The sequence below is a fragment of the Notolabrus celidotus genome, chromosome 21, assembly GCF_009762535.1.
Source record: "Notolabrus celidotus isolate fNotCel1 chromosome 21, fNotCel1.pri, whole genome shotgun sequence".
NCBI lineage: Eukaryota > Metazoa > Chordata > Actinopteri > Labriformes > Labridae > Notolabrus > Notolabrus celidotus.
Window position 1 is genome coordinate 9,616,594 of NC_048292.1, and position 24,257 is coordinate 9,640,850.

Here is a 24,257-nt window from a genome sequence, read left to right on the forward strand (position 1 = left end):
CCACCTTGACAGCAAAGTAAGCACCTGGCCTTGCCTGATACACTTGAAAACCCAGCAGCTTCAGCTCTAAAGCCAACAGTGAAGAGAGCCAAAGCCGGCGCTAAGTGACATGTCAGTCAGTTCGTCTGTTCGAAGCCTTCAATTCCCTCCGGCCGCAGCTTATTTACTGCATTTGTATGAAAAGCTGTGAAGGGGAGAGGACCGAGAGCCCCGACTGGATCTCTTACATATGTATACGGTGTTTGGAGGCAATGCGTAAAAGAGCATCTCCCCTTTGCAGCATGCTTGCGTTACAACTACAAACAACTGGGGAGAGCCATTTATATATTCAAAAATGGGTCAGGGATGAAGGTAATCGGAGCAGCGAGGAGTGTTAACAAGTGCAACAGAAGGAGAAAAAAAAAATGGCATAGATACCTGGAATCTGCTAGAAGGGAATCTGTGCAAAGAGAGCACAGGTGACATATAAGACGCCACATTTTTCCACCAGTCATCTTCTCAAGCAGAAGTCATTTTAGTTAGAAGAGGGGAAAGCAGGGAGGGGGGGTACACACAACAAACCATCAGGCAAGCGTTTCAGAGTCTGATTTGTTACTATTCATGGCTAAAGCGGAGAGGAACTGTAATACTAGACATGCTTGTTAAATTCACAACACTCCAAAGCTGCCTTCTAGCAAATCCTGTCTTTTGGTTGTCAGCTTAAGACTACCCCGGCATATGCATATGTAGGATTTTTAAGCTCTGTTAAATGGATAGCGGTGTCGTGGCCTATCAAATGACTGTAAGCCACTTGGATTTTTATTTGGTTGGGGGAGGAAGGGAAGCATTTGCGTTACCTTGTGTGCATTGGAAATCAAACTCCCCCAAATAAACGTGTTTTCTCTGTCTTGTTAACACCGCTTTGGAGCACAGCAGAGCTATTTACATGAGTGCTTTCAGGCTGTGGGTGACAGTAAGACTCCACCTCACCATATTAATGACTGGTACTCTGTTTAAGCCGACGACAGGGGAGTGGCAACAAACAATGACAGAATGCTTGTTTTCGATTGTGAGGCCACGACAGATGACGCTCTATTCGCCTCCGAAGCAAATAAATTATTGTGGAGGGTATTGAGCTGAAGCAATTGCTCAGCTCACTCAGAGAGAGTGTGTGAATGTGTGCATGCATGCCTGTGTATGTGTTTGCGCTCGTGTGAGTGGACGTATAGATCCAGTGCCATTTATTTCCCAGAGCTGGAGCGGGGCAGTTAGGGAGGCGTAAAAGGAAATGAGTTGTGAAGTGGCCATTGATCCCGGCCTGTGCTAGGTTGGCTGGAGACTCTGGGGCGACTGGCCACAGTGTGTGCTACTCAATGGCTGCCTCTTATTTACACTGCGGTGGTTAACCCTGGCCCAGTTCATTTATCACTGGGCTAATGCGCTACACTTCAAAAGGAATGGGTGGAAAAAAAAGAGAAAAAATGTGCCAGCTAGGGTGTTTTCAACACAATACTGAAAGATACAGTACTAGTATGGATACTGTTTATGGCCAATACCATCCAAGGCAATATAGGTATTGGCATTGGCCTCCAATACTTCCTTTTATCTCATATTGACTACCCAATGGCTGACTATCATTTACAGTGGAGTAGTTAACCCTGGCCCAGTTCATTTATCACAGGATTATGGGCTACACGTAAAAAAAATGGGAATATAAGACAATCCCAAGTGTTCAATAACAATACTGCTTTCAATAACAATACTAAATGTAGCTCTAGCGAAAGTTCAGACAACTCTCTCCCGCTAATTCCTTCTTGCATTGATGGCGCGCACCCCTCCACCTCCCCATCTCCATCTGGTCTCCGCAAAGTCTTCAATTCCTGGAATTCATCAACCACCACCACCAGAGTCTGGACTCTAGGGTTTTTTTCTCTGCTGCCAAATTCACACATCCTAAGCTCACAAAATTACCCCCATAGAGTCCTTATGCCAAATATTTCTGTCAAGTTTCATTATTCATTAAGTTGTAATAAATAACATTTAATCTTCAAATTGCGTCTCTCCTGATTGAACTATGCTGGTGAGGCTGGTAACATACCGGTACTGATACCAATACCCAAGTTGATAAAACTGGTACTTGGTATCATCCACTGATACTGCCTACAATGTACAATGTTGTAATGGCTACCCAATCAATGCCTCTTCTTCAATAAGGTGATTAACCTTGGCCCAGATCATTATTACTGGGCTGATATGCTACACAGTAAAAAAGGGGAAAGAGAGAGGTAGAATGTTTTCAATACCAGTACTGATGGCTAGTCATACTGGAAATGCTACCAACACAATCTGGTGTAAGTACATTACCTAAATGCTACACTATCTTCAACAAAGGATGCCTCACGTTTGCGCCAAGCTAGCAAACCTTGGCCAGTTCATCACTAGGCTGATGTGGGGCAAGGGAAAACATAAGTACTAGAGCGGATCCAATACCAATACTGGCTGACATGATACTGGTAATGATACTGATCATGCCTGATACTGGTATGGACACACTTTTTGTAAGTGATATCAATACTGGTCGCACTCTCTGCCTTTTAAGGTGCCTATTATTTGGTATTGGTGCCTCAATAACTGCCTCTTGGAGGGGTTAACACTTAATGTATTACTTGGCCAACATCATGTTCCCAATTTGGTACTGGGTATTAATGATCAAACTGGTAAAAAAAATCTAATATAGGCCCCAAATGTAATGTGTAAACTGGCCTCCATTAAATGCACGTGCCATTTTATAACAAACAATTTTTCGCAATATTTTTGGAGAGCAAACAGTGTTCAGTATTGTCTGCTTTTTTCTACACCTGCTGCCCCTCAACCTGTAGACTACCCTTGCTACTCCACACCTCCCAACTGCTTGAAGCATAAAACACCCATAAGTATTTATTTCCAGCAGATTTCCCTCTGACTATCTCTCTCATCCTCTCCGTCTCTATTCCTCCATCTCCTCTGCTCTCTCTCTATCCGTCTCTGTCCCTTTCTCTTCGTCTCTCTTTCAATCCGTGCAGCTTGACATTTCGCCGTGCTCTCGGGGGACTCCTGTGCGAAATGGAGTTACTGGGAGAGCGCCACTGTAAATTCCAGAAGGCCACATGTAATGTGTCTTAAACATAGATGGACAGGCCAGGTTTGGAAGGAGCTGAAGAATGAGACGGAGGAGAAAAAAAGGGTGGCCAGGAGAAGGAGAAGGAAGAGGTGGCGTCTGGATAGATAATAGAATAATACTGTGTTTTGTCTGGGGAAGGGTGAGCAAACAGTAGCTGTGCTGTCATTCACACCCTATATCTTTAGTGTCATCGCGGAGGGGGAAACTACAGGCCTATATGTCACAGGCCTGTATGTACTATCCTGTAGGGACCAGCTGCCAATAGCTGAGCTTGAAATAAAAAGAAGGATGGCTTCCATTGTAAATAAGTCCAACACAAGGATTGCCAGAGAGGAGCTGTCTTTTCACTGAAAGAAGGAATAATTTTACAAAGACATACAGTACGCGCTGCTTCTCTAATGCCTCTCCAGCCTTTACAGGAGGCCCTTATCTTCTCACAGATGATGATGGCCAACAAAAGGCCCCTTTATGAATTCGTTCATATTTCAGCCGGGGTCTGTCTCCTGTCCTGAGAGGTGATTGATGCGCCAGGCCGGGGCCGGTGTCTTATTTACACAGTTGAGTGGGGCAATCTCAGGCCTGAAAGATAAACCTAATGAGCTTCTTTGTGTAAGGGTGCAAATGAGAGACACCATCCTCCCTCCCACCCCTTCTTCCCTTTTCCATCCAAAGGGACAGTCTGGGTGATTAGGCCTTTAAATTATGCTCAAGGGCAAAGCACAGATTTGCATCTTAGGTGTGTGTGTGTGTGTGTGTGTGTGTGTGTGTGTGTGTGTGTGTGTGTGTGTATGTGTGTGTCTTCTCAGAGGAAGGCAGAGAGGCAGGTGAAGGGCAGAGAGAGAAAGATGCTTGAGGCTTGTTTGTGAGAGGTGATGCCAGGTGAACACTGTGACAGTATTTTTTAGTATTTACCTGCATTAAACGACAAACTTGAGTTGTTATAAGACGGAGGTGAGCTCACACGTCTGTCAAAAAAAAATGCGCACGCACACAAACACTGACTGTCTTTTTTCTCCTTTGTCTGTGGGATAACTTTCTCCCTAATGACTTTCATTTTTGGGGAGAATTTCATTTGCCCCTAAACCCTAAATATTACCCATCACTGGCTGTCAGATTTCTCATCCCTTCCTTTCCTGAAGCTAAACAGCGAGGAAGGTAGGTTAATTGCTGTCACTCTCAAGTTGGACCACTGCCTAACTCCCGTGTAGCGACAGGGTTAGCCTGGGAGTAAGATGGCACCTCGGCGCACTTGTGGTAATTTATGTCAAAACGCTGCAGTCATTTAAATGGGGTTGGATGGTTTGCATTTTGCTGCATCATGTGCCTCAGGAAAACGTGCAAAGATGCATTTAAACCAGTTTACCAACATTTTGTCTTTGACAACACTCCAATATTAACTGCTTTTTTTGTGGAGTAAACAAAATATTGTCATAAACATGAGCAGTTCACGTAAAATCAAATGTAACACATGACAACTAAAAAGAGAAGAGAATAAAGGCTTCATTTTGGAAATAAATGAATCTCTCAAGTTACAGTTTCTCCATTATGTTAGAGTTTTACGAGTCAGTGATTGGGACAGTGACAGACCATGGATAGGGCCTCCCTCCTGCACTGAATATCAATATACTTCTAAAAGTACTGACTCCATTTAGAAGGGGCAGTAGCCCTGAGTATTGGCTCATCAATCCAATGATACCCCGTGCAGGATTAAGTCCACAGACCACTGTAATCAACTAACAGCCTCATTATGGTACATTATGCTATAGATCCAAAGATCAATGCATAGCTCTGATGTACACACACAGCTGCATCTAAGATTAAAACATAAGACTAAGTACAGTCGATGATAAATTGATTGCTAATATGAGCTCAGCACATTTTTTTTAAGCAGGAGGAGCTTTTACAGTGATCGTTTTAGCGTAGTAATTAAGGCTGTGCTACATTTATCATTTGCTGTGATACATATCTGGAGCTGGCAAATTGCAATCAGATACAGTGGGGATCTAATCTGTGATCTCAAATCAAATTAGGTCTATTTAGACAACCTTGGGAACAGGGTGATGAAACCCAGACAGAAAATTAAGGGTTGGAAATTCAATTGTGACATTATGGTTATTATTCAGATGCATGGATAAGGAAGTGTGTGGCTTTTAAAAGGGATGCACTCATCTCTGTGAGAAGGTTTCAGAGAGGAAACGAAAAAAAAAATCTGATTTATCAATATTTGAATAAAAGGTAAAATTGCCTGTGTGTAACCCGGCTGAATCTAAAGGCAAGGAGACCTTAAGATGCTGCTCTTCTAATTATAGCTGCAGGTGGTATTTTGGAGCTGCTAAGGTAATGGCAGAAACCCACAGGGACAGTGGAGAATTCATCAGTGCTTATTATTAATCATCCCCCCAGCAGCGTGATGAGAGACCGGAGCTTCTATACCCACCGGACCACTCAATGTCATTCCAAATATGGGTGGAAAATTACACCCACAGCCTTCCTTCAAAAATGGACTCAGAGCGGAGAGAGAGACGTGGGCTGGAATTTTTAAAAGCTGCTCACAGGTGCAAAAAAAGGAAATATGACCACACCAATGCGTGTGTTCACACACGCGTTCACCTTTCTTTAGATGAGCTTGCTAACAGCAGCAAAACGGCAAAGCTCTCTGCTAACTAATGCATAAAAAAAAAAAAAGCCTCCGTGTTCGTCTTCTCTCTTGGACCGAGCTCTCTCTCGACACAGGAAGTGTGTGTGAAGTTAACAGCACAGGGCCCCCTGTTTAAAAAGCCTCCAGAGACCTGTTAGCTGGACTGCTCATTTCAATGTGTCTGTCTCTGGGTTTGTGGAGAGAAGGGCTTGGGCTGGCCTCTTTTACAAGGCGCACACTGTCACATCCTCTCCCAACCCTACCCACCCACCCACCCACCATCCATACCCCACCACCACGAGCTCTTAGCTGCACGTCAGTCTCAGAGTCTTAACTACGCATTTTATGCTTACCTCGCTTTTTCTCTCTCAACACTCCCTTTTAAAAAACGGCTTCCATGCTTTCAGATGACTTACTGAGTTAGATTCACACACACACACACACACTCACTCACTTCTAGGTATTTTCCTATACACTTAGTCTTTGTTACGTAGGCAAGATTCTTAAAATAAAAGTCCAAACACATAATTTGAAACTACTCCTTACCTGCACATTCTTATCTTTCAAAATTTCAAATATCTTACAACAAAATCCAGAGTTGGTCTTAATATACCTCCACACATTTTGCTGTGCTGGTAGGCAAGTGTTCTATATTATTAAAGCCACAAAACACTCCTCGATTTATCTGAAAACTAGTTATTATTTACACCTTTTTACCAAATCTAAAATGAATTGCAAAAAAATACAAAAAAAACTGTCTCATAAGGTCCTTACATATTTTTACTTTTATATGAAGTTCCTACAAAAGTCCCAAAAATGAGTGAATTATCTTTTTTTGGAACTTTTTTTTTCCTTTAGTATATAAAAAAGAATGAACTCTTTTTGTTTTCTTGTGCAATATAACACACTGTCTACAGTTCCTTCTTATCCTGCTCTTCATCTCTCTTGTACCCTTTATCTGCAGAGCATCAACACAGATAGAGGCACTACCGTCAAATGTAAAAAGAGTGATGACTGAGAGAGCGAGGGAGAATTGACCCCAATCAGGTGTCTGTCTGTGTGTGTGTGAGTGTGTGTGCAGGAAGAGTAGTAGAGTAGTGATAAATGAGAGGGTAAGGCTGCTGCTGCGGCCACCAGCAGGACCGCTGGGGTCGGTTGTGTACGGAGGATGGGTGCTGAGATGGGATGGGGGGCAGGGGGGGGGGTGCAGAATGAAGGATGGAAATCTTGCTACACCAAACATCCCCTTCAGCACACATTCACATAGAAACACACAGGGAATCTGTGGTGCAAATCTGACCAAAGGCGTTCAGCTGCTTCACACACACATGTAGGGGGTTAAAAAGAAAAAAAACACTTGCATGAGCATCCCCAACAACGCGAAAGGACAGCGCGCATCATTACAACCGGCGGCGTTGTCCCCCGATCGCCTCGCAGCACAGCCCTCTGACCTCGCCTCCCACTGCTCTTTTGGCGAACTGTCAAAGCCATCATTCACCGTGAAAAGACACGAGAGACACTTGACTCTTTTACTCTGCTGGCGACTGACTTTCACAACTCCTGCACCCCCGCTTCAGACACACACACACAAACACACATGACCACACAGTCTCCCTGCAGCTCATTCACCCCCAACTTGCTCTGACTGAGAAGAATAGAGGAGGACAATAAAACATGGATATGAAAAGGAAAAGTTAAAGCGACAGAGTCTTAGTAAGCGGTGCCTCCAATTAAGTAACATAAAAAGATAAAAACAAAGAACATTGGGATTTGTTCGGGGTTATCAGAATAATCTTTGCGTGTGGTAGAAATAATCTAAATAGTTTTCTAGTCAAGTCTGAGTGAGACGGAGACACTGCAAGCAAATCATTCTTCCAAAAGTGTCCCGGTCAAAGGTTTTCCTGCTGCCGGTGGGTCTGTATCTGTGTGTGAGCCGAGTTAGGAGGCCCTCTGGTGGATACAGCGCTGCCAGACACACACACACACAGTCACAAACTGGTCCGGGTGCGATGCTCTAACACACACTCTTTCCCTTTCAACACCTATCCCTCTCTCGGTGCAGCTCTTGCAGGCACGAACAGACCCGTCTCACATGGCTTCAAACGTCTGTAATGCTCTCTCTATACATACAAAATTCAAATGCGACAACAACAACAAAATCTAAAAAAACAACTAAAGCATCTTTTATCACTCTGCAGGCAAAACACTTCAGGCAAAAACAACCTACCAAGAAAATTCACCCACAACAAAAAACAACCATTATTTACACTTTGTTTTTCAGCGTTAAAAAAAACACAAAATATTTACATAAATTCACACAAAATACTATTTTTTTTGTGCCTCCTGTCTATGTAGAAAGAACCCAAGCACTGCCTGAGAAGCAGAGAAGAGTGGGAGAGCAAGGGGCAAACAGAGTGGGAGAGAGAGAGAGAGAGAGAGTGAGAGAGCGGCAGAGGGAGAGAGATACAGAGACGAGACGGGGGAGAAACACAACTTACCTGCTGTTGTTGCAGATGCAGCAGCTCGACTGTGCTTACTTCGCTGCTCGTGTCACCAGCGCTTGATCTCCCATCTCTACTGCCAGCCTCTAATTGGCTGCTGCTTAGGGTGCTCATTCCATTTTGACTCATTGAACTGTTGCTTATTGTCTCTGTGGCCGACTCCTGCATCATCATGATTTTAAACCTAGAAGTGATTAAGAGGCACCGGTTAGGGCTCTTCTTGTTACAATTCACTCCCCCCCTTTTTTCCATCCTATTTTTTTTTTTTTTTGTTATGCTTCTATTATCAAGCCCTCAGTCCCCCTCTGCAAATTAAAGCATTTAAAGAAGAGGGAGGGGAGAGGAGAAAGGGAAGAGGGGGGGGGTTGGATGCAGGAGGAGCAATTATGCATTCATTGTGTAAATGAAGCAATACAAAGAGATGCACGTCCTGGTGCTGCTTCAAATGGGAGGGGTGGCTCAACGTGGTTTTATGCACTAAAATGTAAGCATCTAAGGGAAACAATAACTCATCTGTCATTAATATTTTTTAATTCAAACACATTCATCTGAAATATGCCTGAAAAAATGTGCGATTTGCAAATGAACAGATTCTCCACATCTCCCTCACACTTAAGGACAGTGAGCCTGCACACACCGGAAAAATAAAAGCACGGGCTCTCCTCAAAACCTTCCCCGTCTTGATGCTGTCAGAATTTGAGTGTGTGTCGCATGTGAATGAAGTTGCCTAATGACGCAAAGCTAATCATGCAAAATTAAAATTTGGAAGAGGGAAGGAGGAGGAGGAGGAGGGGGAGGAGGCAGAGAATCACATGGTCCAGAGCTGGTGATGAACATAATGGGTTTGTCATCTTTGCTGTGGAATAAAATCTGCAGGCTCAATCATCTCTTATACGCTTCTATTTTGTATTGTTACAATATTTTTGATATCGGGGCACATGATCAGACTTTGTAGTGGACAATTTACAATCCAAGACAACCGTTTTCACAGAGAATAAACATGTGATCTTGTGTTCCTTTTCTCTGCATTTATTAGATATCTTAAAAGAGAGAAGAAGGGAAGAAAAATCTATCATGAATATCACTAATGATTGTGCTAAAAACAGCATAAATTATGCATATTACCTCCTCTCTCTCCAGTAATAAATGTTTTATCATTTCCCCCCTTTGCATTTAATGCTCTGTACCTTCACTGGGACAGAGAGGAGCCCAGCGACATCAGTCGACATTCTCAGAATAAATAAGAGACACTCAGACCCAACAAACACTGACTGGGAATGCACTCCAGAATCATGGCTTAAGTGCTGTCTTCATTTGGAAAATTAACAATCTGAATATATGAGAAAATGTATATATTCTAGGTTTAGAAACTACTACAACTATCTTTATTAGAAGGAAAAATCTTTTATCTAAAAACATATTTAAAGCTTTTTTTTTAAATAAATCAAACTTGATGCAAGAGAAGCCACACATGCAACAAAAGAGCACAATGCTGATAATGATGGTGTGTGTGTGTGTGTTGTGTTTGTGTGTGTGGTGGGTGTGTGTGTGTGTGTCTGTGCATGTGTTTTTCTGAGCATTTGTGCCCAGCTCACATGGGTACCGTCTGTGTGTATTCTTTGGCCGGTAAATACCGTTTTAATAGAGGTGTGTACACGTCCTTCAATGTGTTTGTGTGTGTCTATGTGTGTGTGTGTCTGTGTGTGTGTGTGGTGTGTGGTGTTTGACAAGGGGCAGATACAGGACAGGCCTTAAAGGATGTCCACAGCCAGGATAAACAGGATCCAGGCGGGGAGAACAAACAGGGCTGAGCTGTTACACAGAGCAGGGCGACAGCTGCCCGGGACACAAGTAAATAGGGAAGAGGCCAGGACAAGGCGTGCTTGTGAACAAACAGGCCCCTGTTTAACACCGCGCCGCTCACTACTGATGGAGAGAGACACGCAGAAGAAAAAAAAGAAGACAGAAAGAGAAAGAGAGACAGAGAGAGAAAGAGAGAGAGAGGGTGGGGAGGTGACGGAGAGAGACAAATGAAAAGAATGTGAGTGAAAAAGAGGGACTGAGTGGGAGGGAGGGAGGAAGGTAGTGGAGAAGGTGGTGGAGGAGGGGGGGGGGAAGACTGGCACAATGTGACATCCAATCCGGTGATGAATCTCAGCATAAGAAACTCAAGGCTGCAGCCGAGATCAGCCGGCTAATAAGTATTCAAATTAGGCATAAATTTTACATGCCCGATGTTTAAAATATTCAGAGAAAGACTGTCTGATTGCCTTTACTACAATTTTATGAACATTCTAATGGAGCCTGGATATCTCTCTCTTTTTTTCCTGCTTTCTTTCTCGGACCAGGGATGGATGTTCGGGAAAACTTGAAGATATATGAGACAAGGAAATAAGGTTTTTTAATAACATCTGAATGCAAACTGCTGCGGAAGTCTGAGCAAAATTGCTACTTTGATATTAACAAACCAATGAAATATGGTTATAACGTGCGTGCATATGATTATTGTAATAAAGCATTAATATGATAAAAAGATAAAGGTAAGAAATTAAGAATCTAGATATCTCTGCAGGAGTGAAAAAAAGAGAAAGAGAGGATAATTTGAATTTAATACACAAACAATAAAAGCTCAATATGCAGCCTAATCTCAGCCCCATAATCTTCCCCTCCCTCCTCCAAAATACAATCCCTGCAATATGTCTAACTGCAACATAATGATAATGCAGATATATGCAAAGTATATTCGCAGAGATCAGATGGTGCTTTAACCTTAATGACAGCGGTGAGATAAATTAATTAGCCATCTAAAGGCGGCATTCAAATCTGCCAATTAGAATGTCAATTAGAAACACAGCCAAGCTGCGGTGATGAGCGGGCATCCGAGCTGCCGAGTCGACTGTGGGGGTGATGGAACTGTCACACACTCACACAGAAACACAATACTCAAGAGAGACAGATAGTGACAATGCTTGGCACCTGAGGGTGTGACTAGATGCATGTGTGGATCTGAATTTGTGTGTGCCTACGACGGCTCCCTGAGGCATACCAGCCTGACCCTGGCTCAGCCTGGCCTAAACCAACTGGGTCGGAAGGAGTCACACTACCTACCCCCCCCCAGCTACAACAGCGTCAAACTTGGGGGTCTCTCGCTCAGCTTGAGTGAAGGCTGCCGGCTTTGCCCGCACATGTGTTTGACATCCCATAAATTGCCGGTGTCCCGCGTTTCAACACACCCGCTATTTGATGCTATTTCCTCAAGCCATAATCTTCCAATGAGGGAGAACCTAGACCGCTTATTATCATGATCGGAAACAGAGAGGAAGCCTGTTATTGCCCTGCTAATACGCTGTGGATGTATAGCTGTGGGTAGGAAGATGATAGTGATACTGAGTGTTTAGGTTGAAGGGTGGTGGGAAGATAGTGAGAGACGGAGATAACTCTCGAAATTTACAGTTGTCTCCGACGTTTCTATCGCTGTGGAGGCTCAGCAGAAAAGAAAGGCATTTCCTGATTAAGCAAAGCTAGACACAGAGCTAGACACTTTATTTGCAAAGCTGCAGCCCAACACCGGCTTTTGTCTCATTCCTTGAGCAACCATACCCCTTGCTTACTATTCCTCTTCAGCTTGAGCAAATATTTACCCTCGAATCTCGCACTACGCAAATCTGTCTCTTCCATCAGGTGCCGAATCTGAGAAAGGACCTGACGACGCATTTGGCCCCGAGATTGGGAGAATTTCTCTCTTTTCTTCCCAGAAGTGACATAACAAAGGTGTAAGGAGAATTGAGCCTTTCATTGCCCCAAACACACACACACACACACACCACACACACACACACACACACTCTCTTTTTCTGCACATGCACACCAAACACACACCTATCATTAAAGGGGAAAGAAGCAACCCTCCATCTTTGTTTGCGAGCTCTAAAAGCCCTTAATGTAGCCTCATTACCTGGCCTGTCTCCCGCTCTATCATGTGCAGTAAACACACACTATGACACTGGCCATCCATCTAGTGGGAATACACAGCTGTCTGCTGGGGAGCACAGGGGAATTTAACACACACATACACACACTCACACACACCTTACATTGTTAACACACAACAGGCTTGACACTGGGTTTTGTTCTGAGTCTTGGCGATCCATTTTCTGTGAGGATCCACTTTTTCATCTCATTTTTTATGCATGAGTTGCAAAAAAATGTTTTCATTAAAACGACTAAAAAAAAAAGGTGACCGGTAAATCTGTGATCCTAGACGTCCCTTCATTATCAGTTCACATTTCAGGTGGCAGGCTGGAATTCTTTCGGTTTGTGGGATCAAAAATAAAAGGAAATCATAATAATAGAAATTACATTTCACAGTCTGCTGACTCCTCACAGCTCTGTGATCAAGTGGAGATATGCTTACCATTTAAAATAATCACAGATTCTGTGCTTGAGTGAAATTAATTCATCATTGCCATAAGTTACCATGCATACAAAATAAAGAAGTAACTGGGCAAGGGCGCACATTTTCAATACTTCAGATTGCTTAATAAATCAAAATGCCACATATTTGCTGACTAAAAAATGGTGCTGAAAACTGCAGGAATTCAAAATAATACATTAAATTTAATGATGGAGCGAGGAAAGAAAGTTTAAACTAACTCATTTGAGTGCTTAGCATATATTAATGCAAGTGTATCATAAATTATGCCTTCAAGAAATTCCCTATTATGATGATTGTTTGTTTTTACGTGTCACAGAAGCAGTTTATTACAGCCTTCGGATTCAGGAGGTGAATTTTGAGTCAGAAGTGGAAAAAGTCCACTTGGAAAGCCTCATCCGACAAAACCCAGTTTCCAGGATTATGTATGGCAAGCCAGGCAGCCGTGCCCCAGAATTAAAAGCTTCCTTTTTGGCACTAAAGGGCCACCATAAAGGTGCATTAATGACTACTTCTTATAAACCTGTGTATGGTAATGGTTTCTGCTCTCAGATAGAGGAATTTCAAAAGTGTTTCACCGGTGAATAAAGATTGCTTTGGAGAGGAAAAGAAAGGGAGAGAGGGGGGGGGGGGGCTAAAGAAATCATATTTACAAAATCAGGAGTGGGGCCAAATGAAAGGAGATGAATATGAATAATGGACTTTGCTTTTTTCACGGGATTAACATTATTCAAAGCAACAGAATCAAATGTGGTTATCTCCTGTCCAATGAGCCCTACATTGAGAAAACCCTCCGTCATATTTCAATTCTTCATTTGAGCCGACAATAAATCGTAGTTCTGTGATAGGACACATTCAGTCAAGAGTGTTCAGAACTTAATTCTCTTCTATTTACAATAAGGAGATGAGACAGAATAAGAAAAGACAGACTATTTGCCACAGTGTGTGAGAGTGTCCCTGAATGGAGTGTGTGTGTGTGTGTGTGTGTGGTGTGTGTGTTGTGTGTGTGTGTGTGTGTGTGTGTGTGTGTGTGTGTGTGTGTGTGTGTGTGTGTGGTGTGTGAATGTGACAGGCAGTGTTTGTGGAGTGCAGAAAGGGAGAAGAAATGACAAAGAAAAAGCAGAGGAAAAGGGTGTAAAGTGCATGTTCAATTGTACAGTCTGCACAATGTCTCCTTAGAATCAAATGCAAGAAGCACTCATGAATAGTGTGCATGATACAATGTTAATACAAATTCATTTTATATGAATACAACCGGCTTGGAAACGTGACAATAGCAAAACAGTTATTGTACATGGGCTATCCTTTTTCTAATAAAAGAAGGGAGAGTGGGCCGACGTCAATAAGAGAAATTAAAATCCACAATGAAACTCAAAGAAAGTGAAAAGATGTGGGATCAAATTGAATCTGAACTTTATCTGTATTCTGCAAATAAAATAAAAACTCCACCACAGCAGTGAACGCACACCTGTTCAATCTTCTCCGTATCGCAGCACGCCCCTCTCGGAAAAGAGAAAAAGAGGAGGAGAGGAACTAGTTTCCTCCACGTCCCGTATCATTTCCATGTTACCCATCAGCCACCTCTCTCTGCAGACGCAGGAGACAGCACCCGCCGCTGTGTGCATGCGAGAGCGAGACAGTGACGAAAGCTGATCAGTCAGCTCTCATTTGCATATTTGCCAATTCTGTTAATTAACTCGGCCCACCTAATCAGGGCTAATTGACCTATAAAGAGGGGAGGCCTCATTGTCTCGTCCAATCATCTTTACCCAGAGCAGAGGAGGTGCGCCGGTGAATGCGGGGAGCTTCCGACCTTACTGTATTTATAGAGCCTGTATGTAGAAGTCAGAAAAGATGTTAAGTTCTCAGGACAGAGCTGCTCGTGACACGGAGGGAGATTTGACAACAAAAAGGGAGACGCTCTTTACTCTTTTTGGGATTTTTTTTTCGAGGAAAAGAAGGAATCAGAGGAGCTAATGACAGTCGGATGGTTTGACTTTCTGATCCTCTCCACAGCGCACAGGCACATCCAGTGGACAGGCGCAGGGATCCAGCCGCGGCCGGCGCAGCTACAGAGACATAGCTCATTGTGACGTTTCCAGTTATTTCTGGTTGATTAGGGCCATTATGTCTCCAGCTCTGATTTATGTTGTCATTCCCCCTCAGCAGTCCTGCATCGATAGATCTTAATGAATTGGTAAATAAGGGCGAAGATTGCAGTTGACAACACCGCAACATTTCTCATTCATACCAGACAAGATTTATGTAACCAATTAGGGGCAAATAACAAGGGGAGGGGGGGAGACTGGTCAGGAGGAAAAATAATCTTTCCACAGGAAAATTACCAAAGTGTAACCCAGGACAAAACAGATAATGGGCTGTCTTTAGTCACACTTTCTTCATGCCCGGTTGGGGACTTTTAAACTGCGAGGATCACTCCTGCTCCTCTTAGGATTAAGAAATTGATTTTAGAGAAAATACACTCAAGCTGGTTGACAGTATGCACTGCTCAGCTTTACTGCACCTCTACATTAAAATAAAAAAATCACACACCCAACTCATTCAACCCACATCTGCATAATGTCCAAACCAAAGATGATGATGGAATCAACAGATTAAAAATTAAGCCCTTGCCGACAAAGCACCACTTTGATATGGAAATATTAAAATTCAAGAAGCTCTCTCCCTCTCAACCGTCCCAAAAAAGAACCAATGAAACCGAGAAGTTGAGGGGTGTGTATGTGTGTGTAGGCACACAATCAGTTGTTCAGTTTGATTCATCCATTAAAATAATAATCATTTGCATTTTTTTTTTTTTTTACAGCCTCAAATTTCCATTATTTAATTTCTCAACACTCTCCTGGTTCCAGGGATTTTTTAAAGCAGACAAATAAAGGCCTCTTTGTCTTAAAAAAATTCAGATAAAAGTGCTGATCATCAATAGCCAGCGACAGGCCAGGAAGACCCAAAGGGCAGAAGTGAACAGAGGTGGAAAATTAAAGCAGAGTGATACGGGAGCCGGCTCCCTTTTTTCCAGCCTCTCTCCCTTCAAGCACATGCAAATGAGGCCGTGCTGCTTAACTGCATCATTTATGTGGATAATAGCGGCATCATCATTACGGGGGAACTCAAATTAAATTACATCACAATTAGCATAACAAAGTGATTGGTTAAACTTTCAAAACAAATAACGCGGCTCGGCTAATGAACGGTGTTAATTGGAGAGTGTGCGTTCTAAATAAAACATGTAGGTAAACATGTGTTTTTAGTTAAATACATCTTTACATTTTTTTTCCTCTTAAATGAGACGGACGTGGAGAAAAAAAAAAAAAAGGAAAGGAAAAAGAAAAAACAGAAACAGACGACTCAAAAGTGAATATTGCCAGGGGGATTTGTAAGCTGGAATACAAAATGTGTAGCTTTTAATTTTATTGCGCTAAAGAACCTATTATATGGCAGGCTCTGGAGAACAATGTAAATTATCTGCCTTCAAAATGGAGTTTGGCCAATTCTCCATGTGAACTAATCACATAGCTCATTATGCATTAGGGTATTAAATTATGAAGAGGAGTCTCTTTCGCATTCCTGCACAAAGCCCTATGAAATGTTAATAATATGCCCACAATAGCCCAATAGCATGACTTGCTCAGACTCATCAATATTTAAGTAAACAAATTATCCCGCTCGCCTTTGATAAAGATAATTAGTGCCTGGACGATTATCAGTCTGTCGGTGACCTCTCCTCACTTCAAACTGCTCCAAAGAGTTCAAACATGTTTTGTTTTTTTTACACACCAAGACATGGGAGGAAACCACACGAGTCAAAGTTGAAGTAAAAATCTTTGCTCTCTTAAAATCTACAGCTGATTAAAAATTCATTGTTATTAGCTTATAAAGGTTACACACTGATGATCAATGATTAGCTTAGCAAGCATGTAGCAACATCTGAAAAAAAACCAGCCAAAAGAACCCACGTCCAAGTATAGTACCAGAGCCCCCAAAACACCACACTGAGAGTTCACAGTCACATGCACACTTACACACACGCGCGCACACACACACTTCATGCACACACACACACATATAGACACACATAGAGCCATTCATCAGTACTAATTAAGCAGCAGATTAACAGAGCAGCGCAGAGCAGAGCGAGGCTGCACACTTCCACAGTGGGACGAGCAGCAGGGACGGCAGGGAGACACACCACACGGCAATAAAACACAACCATTAAAACACAGCCCAGAGATGATGGATGGATGATTGATGGATGGATGGATGGGTGGATGGATGGATGGATGGATGGGGTCTTCCTGACTTTTTTTTTTTTTTTTTTTTTTTTTACCTGAAGGTGAGGAGTGCCACAAAGCTTGACCAGAGAGCAAAGGAGTGCTCGCCTCTCTTACCGCCACAGCCAAGGGTGTCTCGCAGCGACGGCCGCAAGTCGACTGGTGTCACCCCGTGGAGAGGCAACACTATCTGTGTCATCACTTCAGCTGTGTTTATGGGGGATGGCATCATAAACAAGCCACCCAGCCCCCGCCCCGCTTTCTCCCCCCCTCTCCTCTCTCCTCTCCTTTCCTCTCCCTCTCTCGCCACCTCACCACCACCACCACCACCACCACCACCGCCACCGTGGTGCCATTCATGCATACTTAAATCACCCTCGCCCCCATTAAAAAAAAGAAAGCCAAGACGCCTCTCCTGACAATTATTCTATCATTTCCAGTTGTCACCGGGGCAATTACCGACCGGGGGCCCCCACCCTGAGCCGGTCGGACATGCAGGGCCCCCCGATAGGAGAGGCTCCAGTTGGGGGGAGATAGAGTGGGACAGCCGAGGGTGTGTGTGTGTGTGTGTGTGTGTGTGTGTGAGGGCACATGTGTGTGTGAATGGAAGGAGAAGGAAGGAGGGGGGGTTAGTGTACAAAATGGAAATTTATGACAGAGACACGTTGCCTTCGTTCTCCCCCCACACTGGAAATAATTAGACCATCATTTCTTATGCCTGCCGCTGATGAAATATATCACCATTACTGGAAAACACTACTTATCATTTTAGTCCTCAATTTATTAGAAATGGGAGACAAGGTAATTATTAGTTGGATCTTTTTTTTGCCGTCTTTTAATTCAGGATTTAACCTCCACAGCTTAATACTTTAATTCATCTGAACTCCTTTTTGTTTGAAAGTTTAAGATTTTTTGTTTTTCTGTGCTTCAATGTGCAAGAGCAAGTGTGTGCAGGCACAGTGTGTGTGTGTGTGGGTGGGTCCTGTGTGTGTAAGAGAGTGTGAGTGCGAGGGGTTCTTCACACGGGGAGTGCTGTGACTTCTCGCAGGATGCTCGCCGGCTCTCCCCTCGCGCCTCGGCTCCGTTCTTGCCAGCCAGCCAGCTCGCTCTGCTCTCGCTCTGATCCCACATCTGCTCCCCTGAACGCTCTCTATTTCACTCCCTCTCACTCTTCTCCTCTCTCTCTCCTCTCTCTCTCTCTCTCTCTCTCCTTTCTCTCTTGTGCAAGTGCTCCACACACACACACACACACACATGCACAGGCTCTCACACAACCGGCAGGACTGGCTCTGTTCTGTGCGCGAGAAGGAGACGCGAGGGAAGCGGAGACAGACGCCGAGGCTTGGAGGACTACCGCTAAACGAGAGGTGCATTCGCCGCAGCAAAGGTATGTGTGTGTCCCTTTATCCTCGCGCAGTTCACCGCCTTTTCTTTTCAGCTCAGGTCACAGAGTGTGTGTGTGTGTGCAGACGTAAAGAGTCTGAATGGGATTAGTGAAGGGTTCAGCAGAGAGTCGGCAGCCTCGGCATCGGGCTCTGGCAGAGAGCGTATAGGGCTCTTAAAAACTATCAACCATATCACATCCATGCATTAACAAAGCACCGCTATGCTGTCACAAGTACACATCCAAAAAATGACTGCAAAAGACAGAGAGGGACAGACCTACCTTTGAAACAATGAGTGAGAAATCCACTCTCTCCGGTAAGGAGCATTTGAAGAAGTATTCTCAGAAGCCTGGAAGCGTTATCAAAAATGAAGAAAGGGGAGAAAACGCCACAAGTAGAGAAAAAAAGTCAAGAGAAACTAGCTGACGCGTACTGTCAAAGACATCAGCAGGGAAGTATTTACAGACGTATTTACAGTAGTGCGAGGGGGAGAGAGCACCTCTGCCTGGTCACGTCTGAGAGACAGTTGCCGTTTCAGCGCTGCCTAATTAAAACAAGTCAGGCGGCCCCGCTGGATTGTTTTGACGCCCGAGGACCAATAGTACACAAAAACCAGCGGCTTGATCGGTGGGGTAGGGGGGGAGTGAGGAGGAGGCGGGGGCGGAGGGTGGTGAGAGTTGGCAAAGGAATGGTGGTGGGGGGGGTGTGACTGTGTACATGTGTGTGTGTGTGTGTGTGTGTGTGTGTGAGAGAGTGTGTATGAGGGGGTTTTGAGGCGTTTTGTAGAGGAATCTGAAAGGGGCGGGAGACCACAAAGGTTCAGAAGTGGGGAGACGTCCACAAACGCTCAACACTCCTCACTTTTCTCAGACAAAATGACGCTTTTTAACTTTATCTACCTTTATTAAAAAAAAAAAAAACACCATTTAGATATGAAATAGTGGAGCCTTGCAAATTAAAAACCTCCATGCAAACACAGAAGAGTCTATTTCCAGGGTCTTCATAAAAGTGCAACACATAAGCTGACAAACATTTCACAGCTTTTCCCCCCTCAGCCGCAGTTTCTTTAAAAGCGTGGTTTACCACTCGATAAAAGGCAGACGTGTCTGCGCAGATGTCCTACACGAGGACTCAGATATTTGAACAAGTCTCTCCTAATGAATTACTTCACTATCTCTAAACTGGGACCGCAAAAGCCACCACAGCAGCCTGCTCCAGAAGCCGGAAAAGCTGAATGAAGCATGTGCTGGGCTCAGATGTTGCTGAATCTGATGTATCAACATGTTTCCTCCCACTGTAAACAACACACAACAGGCAATGAGCTGGAACATTTAGGGGCTAATGGTGTTTGCCAATCCTTTTTGTCAATTTTTTTTTTAATTCCCCCCTCCCTTATTTTCCTTCTCTCTTTTTCCCCTCTGTCTCTCTCCTCTTGCATGCCACAGATGTTTTTCTTAGTCGCTCCAACAGACAGGAATCTACTGGCAAGAAGAAAAGGCTCGGTTCCCCAGGAGAGAGGAGTACAAAGCCCCCCAGTCTGCGCACGGCAGATGCAGAAAGCCAGTCCATCTGCCACCAGCTCGCTCTGCCACATGGGCCTGAGAGATTTAATAGAAGAGCGGACTCCCCTCCCCGTCACATAACTTAGTGCCATATACATTGAATAAAACACAAACACAAATCTGAACCTGGCGAGGATGCAACTCCAAAATTAAATTCTTAGTCGCACACTCAGGAGCAGATGTGTGCACACAGCTGCAGAGTGAGGTTACAGCGAGTGCAGGAACTTTTATGTTTTTAAAAAGAAGCACCCAGGGCAGCTATGACAGAGATTTAGTAAAACATGTAGCCCCTAACGCAGGGTGAAGACCACTTGAACTTGCAGCTCTGAGCATTGCACTGGCGTGATTTAACAAGCTCTGAATTGCACATTATCTCCCCGGCTCTGCAGGAGCATATTTCAGCCGTATGATATCATTTAGGGACCAACACGGAGCAAAAGATGCAGCATTTTCATTAGTGTCAACTGTCTGGAGCTGTGAGGCAAGGAGGGTAAACACTAAACAATCATGGGAGAGAGAAACATAGAGAGAGGGAGAAAAGAGGGCAAGAAATGAGAGAGGGAAAGCAGGCTAACATTGAACAACTGCTGTTAATTGCTCTAAGCATCCACATTATGCTGGTAATTTCTCCCCATTTCTCTTTCAGCACCGACGGCTTCAGGCTAGAAAGCTCCTTCAGCCCCTTTAATAAACTACCCAGAGTGCCTCACTGGAAAAGACAAACAAGAGGCCCCTGGCCCTTAGAAACATGCGCTTCACTAAAGGGGGAATGCTACGCCTATTTCTACACATCTGTGACAACTGTGCGCCTCCTCCCTTCAGGTATTTATTCCCGGCGTCTCTTCTTTTTCCCTGCGCTTTCCGCTGCCAAGGTCAACGGAGACGAACGGGCCCACCAGCGTCTTGATGTGGCGGCAGAGAGAACAGTGGAAGGAGGGAGGACGAGAGAGGGAGAGAAAGAGAGAAAGGAGTAAGAGGAGGAGGAGGAGGGAGATAGACATGTGTAGCGGGTACAGTGAGGAGGGGGTGATGGTGGCAGCAGCTGGCGGCCAACCCTGGCATGAGAGGGAGCAGGGGGGGGAGCCACTAGTCGTTCAACGATGCAGTGCAACGCCATGACGCTAAGACGGCGTGTTCTATCGTTTCCACAGTTTACACACACACACACACACACACACACACACTTGAGCTAACTATGCGTTTTCAATTAAAGCCGATGTGAAGTGCACCGCCTCCGGGTTTTAGGCAAAGTTAAGCAGCAGTCTTTCCCTCGTCATCACTTCAGTAGTACTGAGCCACCACCGAGTACACACACTGCCATGAGGTTTGTCAGTCAGCAGCAGCCTTCAGACACGTGAATCACTCTGTTAACCCTTTACAACCATTAGCCTGAAAGATGCAAGCTAATGCTTGGAAAAAAAGAGAGGGAAGTTTAGAAGAACAAACGGTGAGTATGTGTTCGAAAAAATCCAATCGGAGTCTTTGGAATCTAAAAATTTGAAGCACAAAAGACAATGTTGAATCCCAAGTGCCAAGTGCACCACTGATGCCCCCCCCCTCTCGTCCATTCTCACATTTAAGAGCCAGCCAGACAAAATGAAGTGATTTTACTGTCTGCTAAAAATGTGTTCAACCAGCCCTGAAACTCCCACACAGTGTTAAGCGATGGGCCCAACACACACATACACACACACACACACACACACACACATGGAATAAAGCCCTCACATCAGCACCATTCATTAGTCCACACACTAATGTTCACAAGCACCATTCAAGAGCCGCCTACAAATAAATAAAAAGCCAAATAAGGCGTTTTTTTTTTTTTAAAGTCTGTGGCTATGTTGATCACACGATATGTTGCTTATGTCCACAGAGCAGAGACCATTACGGACCGGTGATTATATAAGTGGTTGGAAGGCAGCACCATTTTAATATACTGTACTTAAGCACCAAGGTATCCATGGCAACTTGCCCTGCACAGTGCATTCAGAAAATCCCTAATGAAATGCCTATTAAGTGGCTGATAATGACAGTGTCCAAATAGATTTGCATATGTGTTCCAGTGGAAAAGGAGAGCAGAGACTAAAGGCAGAGAGGAGTGTGATTAACACAATCTTTGAGAGTAAATAAGGCGATTGTGTTGTGTTGCTGGTCTTAAATATGTTGTTTAGTCTTGATCTTACAGAATATGAGAAATGAGCTTAAGAATTTCTTGTAATAAAACCTAAACAAGGCAAAGAAGAAGTGGATTTTGGTGTGAATTGAGGCCTCAATCTCATCCTCTGGGAGTCTCCACATGTGACTTCCATTTGCGACTTTGGCTGACTGCCCAACAGGACATCCCTGAGAGAGTGTTTGCTTGACTCAATATCAACAGCCCGAGTAAGCAGCCGGGGGATGGGAGTGGGTGGGAAGGGGAGGGGAAGGGGGGGGCTAACACTCTGGCCAAGCCCGGCCTCAGGTTCCTATTGAAAATAAACCCGGCGGTACATTCACCGGGCCCAGAAACATCAACACTGCTCTGCGAGGAGCCACGTATAGCACTCAGCAGCGTTCCGCTGGTGCCTCTCCAAGGCTTAATGATACCTGCACCTCCCCTCCAGCTGCTTCTGCCGACGCTGCTGCCGCACACAGACAGCGGGCGGGCGGGAATTAAAGTATACATTACAGCAGAAAAATAAAAGAGATCGAAATGACAGAAGTCAGACGGTTCAAGCTGACCGGGCCTCTTGAAAAGAAGCAGCTAGCAGACTAGCGACAGACACTCCAGGTTAAATTGGCCCTCCTGTGCCTCCTCTTATTCTCCCACCACCACCACAGCTGCCTCCAATGCCCAACCTCCCCCTTCCCCTCCCCCTCCCCACAATAAGAAAGAAAAAAAGCTTTTCTTCAAAAGAGTATTTGAATTAAACGAGTTGCTGAAATCAAAGGCTCGGCTGAGCCGGGTAAATTTAAACAAGCAAGTGCAGCTCACAGCAGTTTACCTGTTATTCTGCAGATTGGAATTAGATGAAAGAGCGGGGCATGGCAGACAACTTCCCTTTATTCACAATAGTAGATATCATCATATAGTAAAGGTGCTGCAGTGTAAAGGATGTCTCTTTTCAGAGAGACATGCTACTCAGTTGGTGTTGTAATGTTCCTGGTTGATGAGATGTAATCAAGATGAGGGAAGAGAAAAAAATCACTTAACACATTTTGATTTCCTGTTTGGGATTAATCTGAGACCCATTTATGACAGCGATCTCCAGCTCTGCCAAGACATTGTCATTCCCAGAACCATGGCTTCACAGATGAATGAAGCAAGGACAAGCTCCACTGGCAGTCAAAAGAGCACAACACCTGTGTGTGCTGTGAAACAACCACTATCTGAAGGAATCCTGTTGTTGCATCTGAAAGTAGCAATGAAAGAAAAAAAAAAAAACACACACTTCCATGGGGGATGACGGAAATCAAACGCTGACCGTGAAGAAGACGATGAAGACAGTTCAGATATTACCAGAAGCGATTGAGACATGGATCCCAGAGTCCTCCGATTACCTCGGCCTTCTGACTCCCTGCTGACACAGAGGCTATTCATTCATTCATAACTAAAAACACCATTCAACTAAAACCCCCTGATCAAATTAATTCAGGAAAACGGCATTCCTGCAAAGAATAATAAACTCATTAAATGGAAATTTCAAACTCCTCTATTCTCCGACACCGCGGCTAATTCAAACCTAATTTTACTAGCCACTAATTTGAGGGCGAAGGGCGAGGGGGGGATAGGAATTACATCTGGAGGTAATTCATTGTGAGGAACTGAGCCCAGAGGAGGCTATGATACCCCACACACCCCTACCTCTAAAAGAAAGGGGGAAAAAACAGACGGAGAGAGGGAACTATTTAGGTGAGTGGGACGTCCGAAGCATTGACCAAATATTTTCATTATAAAGTCATAAAAGACGGGCTGGAGACGATGTATGCACAGTCGACCCAGAGACACACTGAGATAAAAAAGGAGGGGGGGGGGGGGGTGTCAGGAAATGTGTGACTTCTATTCTCTTGAGCTGGTTTTTAAAAAAAGGCCAAAGATGTGGCGTTCAAGGAAAGGTTGTTAATTTGGACTCTCAGATTTGGGTGTTGTGCCCACTCTCAAGGACCAGGGTTTTACGAGGACGTCTCCCTCTCAAGTGACCAGCTCCATCTGGGCTGCCTAAGTGGGCTGCCCAATAAATGGCACACTTTTCACATGATCTGCACTTTCAAAGCACTGAGTAAAGGGAATCCAGCTGTATCAATTTTTACTGTATGGATGCAAACTTA

General features: G+C 44.2%; 1 protein-coding gene across 7 annotated transcripts in view; it reads right to left on the bottom strand.

Annotated features, from left to right (window-relative positions):
- The window catches only part of foxp2 (forkhead box P2), a 110,139-nt gene that overhangs the window by 57,214 nt on the left and 28,668 nt on the right, over positions 1-24,257 (bottom strand). For 6 of the 7 annotated variants that reach the window (XR_004629347.1, XM_034673713.1, XM_034673709.1 and 3 more), the window contains exon 4: positions 8,276-8,462. The exons of the other annotated variant lie outside the window; for it this stretch is intronic. Coding sequence is in view for 5 of the 6 variants with exons in the window: in XM_034673713.1 (XP_034529604.1) it covers positions 8,276-8,452 (177 nt within the window). In the remaining variant the exon portion in view is untranslated. The remainder of the gene's footprint in view (positions 1-8,275; positions 8,463-24,257) is intronic. 7 annotated transcript variants of the gene reach the window in all.